This window comes from Panthera pardus, unplaced genomic scaffold (assembly GCF_024362965.1).
Source record: "Panthera pardus isolate Hobbes unplaced genomic scaffold, ASM2436296v1 HiC_scaffold_24, whole genome shotgun sequence".
NCBI classification, from domain to species: domain Eukaryota; kingdom Metazoa; phylum Chordata; class Mammalia; order Carnivora; family Felidae; genus Panthera; species Panthera pardus.
The window spans coordinates 137319982-137328584 of record NW_026526810.1 but is presented as its reverse complement, the minus strand read 5'-3'; the positions used below and the strand labels follow the sequence as shown (position 1 = coordinate 137328584).

Here is an 8603-nt window from a genome sequence, read left to right as displayed (position 1 = left end):
AAGCCCCACATTGGGCTCTGGGCTGACAGCTCAGAGCCTGGGTCGGCTTCGGATTCTGCCTCTTCTCTCTCTGACCCTCCCCTGCTCGCTCGAGCGCGCTCGCTCGCTCTCTCTCAATAAACAAACATTGGGAAAAGAAAGAAAACCAGAGGGGAGACGACTTCTCAGACTTAATACATCAAATAAAGACGGCCCCTTTTTCAGGTGGACGCACCTTTCAGCTTTGTCCAGGACCCTACACCGGAAGTCCCGCAACGGGACACGTCCCACCCGTTAGTCACCTGGTCCTGACAAACACACCCAGGCCCCCTTGGCCAGCCAGCCTCTTCCCCTGGCACTCCGCCAGCCGACTGCACCGGGGCGACCGCTGGGGGCGCTGTGGCGAGCAGGCACGGCCGGGGAGGCGCTCTGGCCTCGGGGCGCCGTCGCTCCTTCCGCCTTCCCGACGGACCCCGCGCGGCGCTTGCGCACTCGGTGACCTTTCCGCGTCGTTAGCCGTGCGGGTCTAGGCGGCCTGAGCTGGGGGTCGGGGGCCGAGGTGAGTGCGGGGGGCGCGGCCGGCTGCTCGGCGCGGGGTATGGGGGCCCGCGGGGCGCAGGACTGTGGGCGGCAGGTGAGAGTCCCTCCGGGCCCCTGCTGACCTTGGGCCGCAGCCCCCGGCCCAGGAAGGGAGGCGGTCCGCGCGGCCTGGCTGGTTGTGCGAAGTCCCGCCGTCTCCTTCGGCCTGGACGCCTCTCGCGCCCCGCCGGACTGCTTTGACGAAGGGCGCTCGGGCGGTGACAGGGTCGGCCACCTGCCCGGGGTCGCGCAGCTGCTGCTGCTGGAGCTCCCGCCCAGAGCTTGGTCCCTTCAGTCCTTGTACCTCGGTTTCCTTTGCGACGCGCTGTTCTACAGGTTACTAGCCGGGGCGCGGCGGGGGGGGGGGGGGGGGGGGGGGGGGGTACCACGGGGCCCACAACGGGGTCGCAGGCGATGGTTGCAGTTGTATGGAACTCGGCCTGTGAATCCCCGTCCGGGCCTCAGCGGGTAGACGTGTCCTGTCTGCCGTGTAAGGTCGGGTAAAAGTTTGCTGATACAGAGTGAGTGCCATAAAATCCGCACACAGAGCCGGTGATGTGCACGGACAGTGGACTCAGGTGGAAAAAGTGGGGGCCTCACTTTATTAGATGTCGGGAACATGACACTTGTCCAGCCTAATACGGCAACCTTGGCCAAAAGGAAAGTCGCGCCAGGGTAGGTAAGTATTTGTAGCCTACTGCTCAGTCCGAGATAATTGTAGGTGAGGAGTGCCGGGGGATCAGGATGGTGTGCAGAAAATCAGGGCAACTCAAGTGTCTTCAGCCCCTTCTCCCCTCCTTTGCTCTCAGTTTACTTTGCTGTTTTCCATCTAGATCTTCATCTGGCCTAAGTGAGGGCAGATCCTTCAGTTCTCCTTCTTAGAATCCCAGTAGCTTAGCACTACTATCAGCCGGATGTTTGTGGCACTTCCTTCTGCCGCCGTTGTGACCGCGTGCTGAGTCCTCCTTTCACATCAGGACGGGTCATTTATGGTTCCCCTTGGAGGCCATCCAGAACCCTATGGGGCTGGTGGACATATCCCTGTTTCACAGGAGAACCTTCTGAAAGGACAACTTTGGGGACTTGCCCCCAAGATTGGGAGCAGAGCAGACGGAGCTGGGATTGGGACCCAGCCGCCGTGGGGGCTGGGATTACCTTCCTTCCCAGTTACTGCTGGCTCAGGGAGGAGGGGAATGCTGTTGGTCGGCCTGAACTCTTTCCACCTGGGGGTTTTAGAGGCCCCCTCTGGATCCCATCTGGGTCTTCTCAGGCACCTTCCAAGAGCAAGGTTGTTGCTTTCTTGTATCCTCGTGGTCTGACAGCATCTCAGCCTGAGGGCAGACATATCTGCAGGGGTTCCAGGAGGAGGACACAACCACATCCTTCAGGGTCACACCTGGGTCAGGGGGCAGGGCTGGCTGACCTTTATGACCATGCCTCAGCCTCAATAAGACGGTCCTTGGAGCAGATTCTCCTAGTGATGAGGACTGGGGGCCTGGGTGATTCATAGATCCAGCTGGGTGATCTCCGGCAACTCCCTCTAAGTAGCCACCTGGTAGGGGTCATCTGGGGGGTTAGGGAGTGGTGCAAGAGGTAAGTGTGTACGTCCTTTGTGAGTGCTGGTAGGTTTGCGTGACGCGCTTAGAGTAAAAGCTGGACTCCTCACCACAGCTTCCGTGGCCCCAAACAACCGACCCAGCTCCTCTTCCCTCCCGTGGTCTAGCCACGCTGTTTTATGTAACAGCTCTCGGTACAGGACACCAGACTCTCTAAACACTTGATGCAAAGGAACCTGTCTTCACGAGAGCCCTTGGTGGGTGGGCAGTGTTTTCACCCCCGCTTCGCAGAGGAAGAAATCGGGGCAGTGAGCAGGAAGGCGGCAGAGCCCGGATTGGGATGTGGGCAGCTGTGGTGGCTTCCCTTCCTCCCCCTTCCTCAAGCCCATCCCGGCCTGGGGTCTTGGCGTACACGCTGCCTCTGCCAAGGACACTTTTCTCCCAGGTATTCGCATTCCTGAGGAGCCAGCTTCTCAGCCCCCAGACAAGGCCTGCTGCCTAGTGCGTGCTCAGGAAATCGCGATCACACCAAAGAACACTGAATTCGAGAAGTGAAATTCTGCGTGGCCCCAGTAGTGATGTGAAGGAGTGATGGACGGGGCTCTGGCCGGGGCTCTGGCCGGGGCGGGGACCAGCAGCCTCACTGATTGAGGCTGGAGGGGCGCTTTCACAGAAAATGCAAAGTGCTTGGATCTAGTTAGTCCTGACAAGATTTGAAGGACTGTAGTTTAATACACCACTTCAGAGGTTACAGAGCTTAAATGAAAACGCGGGCATCAAGTTTTAGAGTCTGTAGTAAATCGTGTCATCAAAAGCCTTACTTGGAGACCTGCACATAAAAGCAAACTGTGTTAAGTTCAGCATTTGATGGCTTTTCTCCATCAAATCCAGTGATGAGGTAAATATTTTCATGCATTAAATAAGTTCGGTCATAATTGCAGCTCTTAAGAAGTAACCACGTCATCCTTCGCTGTCTGCTTTGCAGTTAGCGGCAGATTTCGAAGCTGAAACACAGGTAAAACATCGTAACTGTGGTCAGTAGCCCCATAAAGTTCTCACACACACACACACACACACACACACACACACACAAACAAGTGAAGTGACGGATGTGGTCGTTGACTAGATGGGGGAAATCTTCTCATGGTGTTTATCAAGTCACCACCACGGTGTATGCTGAATGTCTTACAGTTGCAGGGCACCTGGCTGGCTCTGTCCGTAGAGCATGGGACTTGATCCGGGGTCGTGAGTTCAGGCCCCATGTTGAGGGTGGAGACTGCTTAAAACAAAAATTAAAATGTGTATGTCACAGTTTTAGAAGTCACTTATACCTCACTAGGGCTGAAATTTTTAAAACCAGGAGGTTCTGGGAGCTGATCAGCATGTGCCCACGCTGGGTGTGGGTCTCATGAGGACCTGTGTTCTTTTTCAGCTCTGAACGCCAGCAGTTCTTAAAGTGATGATGCAGACACACAAGTTTTTCTATTTAAAGGTTAAAAGAAAGTGGTGTGTGATTTGGGCACAGTGTTCATGGAGAGTAGCTGTTGGAGAGGGGACATGGGCTGTGCAGGGTGGCACGGTCTGGGGACTCAGGAGCAAGGGGTGGCAGAGCACCAGGGTGGCCTCAGCTGGCAGCCCCGAAGGGGGGAGTAGAGCTCCAAGAGCTGCCGAGCGGGGGCCCCATGCGGGGTAGGAACGGCCCCTGTGCAGGAGTTGTAGGAAATGGGGTCAAGTTCAGGAATATGTGGGACCCCCTTAACCAGTTAGCTTTAAAATGGCGGTCATGGTAACATTTATCTCTGTGCTTCTTTTCAGATGCTTCAAAGCCTTATTCAGAATGTTTGGGTCCCCATGAGGCCCTACTATACCCAAGTTTACCAGGAGATTTGGGTAGGAATGGGGCTGATGGGCTCCATCATTTATAAAATCAGGGCTGCTGGTAAGTTTCTGTATGTTCACTCTTTAGCAGTCAGGATGAAAATTCTTTTCAAAAGGAATCACGATTCATGTTGTGAAGGAACTATGGTTCTTACCCAGAAGTGAGCATCAGAGCCCTTTGTTAAAACATGAGGAGTAGGGGCTCCTGGGGGGCTCAGTGGGTTTAGCGTCCGACTTTGGCTCAGGTCATGATCTCGCGGTCCATGAGTTCAAGCCCCACGTTGGGCTCTGTGCTGACGGCTCAGAGCCTGGAGCCTGTTTCAGATTCTGTGTCTCCCTCTCTCTCTGACCCTCCCCTGTTCGTGCTCTGTCTCAAAAATAAATAAAAACGTTTTAAAAAAACTTTAACAAGGGGCGCCTGGGTGGCGCAGTCGGTTAAGCGTCCGACTTCAGCCAGGTCACGATCTCGCGGTCCGTGAGTTCGAGCCCCGCGTCGGGCTCTGGGCTGATGGCTCAGAGCCTGGAGCCTGTTTCCGATTCTGTGTCTCCCTCTCTCTGCCCCTCCCCCGTTCATGCTCTGTCTGTCTCTCTCTGTCCCAAAAATAAATTAAAAAAAAAAAAAACGGTGAAAAAAAAAAATAAAAAAACTTTAACAAAATAAAACGTGATGAGTAGGGGGGGCTTGGAGGGCTCAGTCAGTTAAGCGTCCGACTTTGGCTCAGTTCACGACCTCACAGTTCATGAGCTCAAGCCCTGAATTGGCCTCTGCTGTCAGCACAGCAGAGCCTACTCGGGACATTGTCATTCTCTCTCTCTCTCTGCAGCACGCTCTCTCTCTTCAAAATAAATTTAAAAAAACATGAAGCGTACATGTCAGCTGTAAGAGACACTTGGGGACAACTGAGAAAATCTGAACAAACCTTGATAACAGGGAATTGTGAGTTTCCTTAGGTGTCACGGTGGTACTTCAAACACGTAGGAGATGTCCTTAGTCTTAAGAGACGCGGACTGAAATAGGGGTGGAGTGTCGTGGCCTATCGTGCGTTACTGTACCTTTTCCGCTGTTGTGAATGTTTGAACTGTTTTCATAATAGAAGCTAAGACGGGGTGACCATTTGGTCCCCAGTGGAACAGAGATGAGCCCCAGTCATGTATTAACAAGCAACTGGTTTAAACTACAGGACTGAGGTTTGGGGGGCGGGGTGTGGGGGGTACAAAGCCCTCCAGATGCTGAAGGGCTGTTTAACTGTCCATGGAGCATCTTGGGTGGAAATTGTACCGCTTCTTGGCTGTGAGACACCATAGAAACTCCCTATTTTCTGAAAGCTTTCTGGAACAGCTTTACTGAAGCTATGAGCTCTTCAGCCAAATATCAATTTCAACACTAGGTTGACTGAAAACATGTTTCTAAAACACTGATACGACCAATTTTTCTTTCTTTTTATTTCAGATAAAAGAAGTAAAGCTTCGAAAGGTAAGATTTTTGTTTCTTAAAATGGAGGGGGAATTAAAAACCCCATCGTGCCTTTTCAGATCAAGGCGTATCTGTTCTGCGGTGTGTGCTTATCAGTACATAAGGTACAGGGGGATCACGTTGAAACGTGAAGTTCCTCTTACAGTCAGAGTGTTAAAAACCATTGCTCACCCCCTTGGACCAAGTAAGACTTGTGGGGGTAATGGAAAGCCAGAGGTGGCCAGTGCCGCCAGCAGGGAAGCACAGGTTAGCTGTGCGAGCTCGCTGCCCTGTGAGGTGTGTTTTGAAAGAAAGCATCACATAAGTTTATGCCCAAGTGTCGGACATTTCACTCTATTTCCCAAATGACAGTGAAACCAGTCATGTGAGTCCTCACAAACCCAGGGCTGGCTCGTGACCCCTGGGGAGAAGAGACTTCCTGCCCCTCTGTCCTGTGCCACAGGTTTGTGCCGTGTGCACGAACTGATTACACGAACCCGTAAACGTGTCAGACGCTCCGTGTAGAAGTGACCCTCCAGACTTGTCCATAGTGTTGAAAACTGTCATTTACAGACTTGTCAGTAAGGTACGGAATAGACCGTCTTCTGTGTGTCCCTTTCTTCCTCACTTACAGTTACACTGTGCTTCTCTTTTAAAAGCTTCGAGTCCTGCCCCCGCTCACGGTCACCATTAGCCAGCTTTCCTCGGAGCACACGTGAGACCGACCATGTGGCTGTAAATCCCAGCAGCTCTGTTAGATGGGGGCGTGGAGCACCGCCGTACGCGTGTAGACGTGTTGTTTCCTTTGTGGCGTGAATAAATGGAACTGTGAGGTGCGCCTGTGCCCGTGTCCCCGTGTCCGCCTCCCCGGTGACCTGTCCCGTCCTCGATCGCCACAGGAGTCGGGGTTAGGCCGAGGCCCTCACCCCTGTGATGTCCAGTAAACAGTTGTGAAACAGATGATTCTGCCACTTAACTCTCGTGACCTCGCCGAGCCTGTGTTTTCCCCTTTGGGGACTGTCGTCAGTTCCAACGGATCCGTGAAAGACCGCGGCGGGGGGTGGGGGGGGCATTAGTGACACTGTAAAGTGCCAGCGCCTGGGGGGGCTTGGTCCTTAGGCATTCCACCTGAGCTCAGGTCGTGATCTCACAATTCGTGAGCTCCAGCCCCGCTTCTCTCTCCCCTCCCCTGCCCCACTCTCTCCCCTCGTTCGCTTGCAGGTGCACTTGCTCACCCTCTCAAAAAAAAAAAAAAAAAAGACAACTGTAAAACACTGTACAATTGAGGTATGAGATCTTGTAGTGGGTGAAAAGTAGAAGCTCCGAGAGACTTTATCAGGAAGTCCCTGGTAAGGCAAAGTACATAGTACTTAAAAACTGACATGATTCCAGCTCAGGGTCCTGGGATCAAGCCCCGTGTCGGGCTCTGCCTGACTAACTGATCATTTCTCCCAGTTTGGCTAATATCAAATAAACATTGCATGCTATTTGTCTCCATTTAAGGCAGTCACCAAACTGCTAGAATTGTACCTTTTTCTCTCTCTTTTGAGAGCACAAGCTGGGGAGATGGGCAGAGGGGGAGAGAGAATCATAAGCAGGCTCCGTGTTCAGCACAGAGCCGGACGAGAGGCTCAATCCCATGGCACTGGGATCATGACCTGAGCCAAAATCAAGAGTCAGACACCCGGGTGCCCCCCAGAATGACACTTTTATAAAGGATTCTAAAGCAGTAAGGGTAGAAGGGGTCTAATTTGAAATGTGGTGCTCTGCAGGCCAGCAGGGGTCTCGCTGTGGAATAGAGACAGTGGCCCAGGTCCGGTCGCTAGCGGTCTTTCCTCATAAGGGCAGAGACCGTCCCGTGTTTCGCGTGTGTCTCCAGCACATGGGGTCAGGTCTGACCACGGTCGGTGCCTGACAAGTGACCGCCACTTGCTGCAGGGATTCCCAGCTAGATTTCTCCTACTGTATAGATGGGGATGACGCCTGCCCTCAGCGTCGCTGCCCACCTCACAGCGGTGTCGGCGCTGGGGCCAGGGGCAGGACCAGAACTGGGAGGAGACCCCAGTGTTCCTGATCCCGTTGGTCTGGGCAGGAGCCTGAGAACTTGAACTTACCATCTGCCCAGAGGTGCTGCCGCCCAGGGACCACGTTTTGAAAAGCTCTAATGCAAAGAACCGCCCCCACGGGGGCCCTTACCCTCAGCGCTCCCCCGCGCCCCCCGTGGGGCCCCCAGACGCCAGCCCTGTGCTGTGCAGCTTAGCTCATGCGGTCAGAAGCAGCAAATGAGGGGCGCCTGGGTGGCTCACTCAGTTAAGTAGCCGACTTTGGCTCGGGTCATGATCTCACGGTTCCTGAGTTCGAGCCCGGCGTCAGGCTCTGTGCTGACAGCTCAGAGCCTGGAGCCTGTTTCAGATTCTGTGTCTCCCTCTCTCTGACCCTTCCCCGTTCATGCTCTGTCTCTCTCTGTCTCAGAAATAAATAAACGTTAAAAAAAAAAAATGTTAAAAAAAAAGAAGCAAACAAGGTGGAGCCCCAGCCCCATTTTGAGGCAGTGAGAGCCAGAGGTCACCTTGCTGGGGCTGGGGCCGGGACTCTGAATCTGCACTTGCCCAGGGAGGGAGAGGCACGGGACCCGGGGAACCGGCCCCAAAGCTGACCGGGGCTGCAGCGCTGGCCCCAGGGGCGCACCGCCCCCCCCCCCCCCCCACACACACACACACACCGTTACCACCTGTGGGTCCTTTAGTTCTCATCTGGGTAAATGAGTGTTTTGCCAAAGGTGCACGTGATCCACCGGGAGCCCGCTGCCCACACCACTGCTGCAGAGTGGGGTTTGGGACCGTGGGTGGGCTGCCTGCTGCAGCGGGCAGTTCATGCTTAGTGACACAGTGAGGCAGGTGGGAGGACGTCCCCGCTTACCCCCAGACGCTGCCGAGGAGCAGCGGTGCCTCTCAAAGTGGAGCAAAGCGACCTTCGTGCCAGGCCAAGTGGTTTCCTGTCCCTAAAACCCTCAGCGGAGGCATTGTGTTTCGTAGTGGGGAGAGAAGTAGGCTTTGTTGCCGGCCCAGAACCCATTGAGAGTTTGGACAGTGCCTCCACGCTTTGGGAACAGGCGGGTGTCCCAAGGCGGCCAGCAGGTGGAGCTAGAGCGTGCCGCC

General features: G+C 54.5%; 1 protein-coding gene and 1 long non-coding RNA gene across 2 annotated transcripts; one reads left to right on the top strand and one right to left on the bottom strand.

Annotated features, from left to right (window-relative positions):
• The first annotated feature begins 410 nt into the window (after nucleotides 1-410).
• ATP5MJ (ATP synthase membrane subunit j) lies at nucleotides 411-6281 on the top strand. Its single transcript, XM_019434185.2, has 4 exons — nucleotides 411-538; nucleotides 3930-4053; nucleotides 5443-5466; nucleotides 6105-6281. Exons 2-4 carry the CDS (start codon nucleotides 3930-3932, stop codon nucleotides 6137-6139), a joined length of 183 nt encoding a protein of 60 aa, XP_019289730.1. The 5' UTR covers nucleotides 411-538; the 3' UTR covers nucleotides 6140-6281.
• Nucleotides 6282-6722: 441 nt separating this feature from the next.
• Nucleotides 6723-7905, bottom strand: LOC109257809 (uncharacterized). The gene is made up of 2 exons (XR_002076100.2): nucleotides 7642-7905; nucleotides 6723-7404 (listed from the first exon to the last, which is right to left on the bottom strand). It is a non-coding gene; the product is annotated as an uncharacterized LOC109257809 (long non-coding RNA).
• Between the last annotated feature and the right edge of the window lie 698 nt (nucleotides 7906-8603).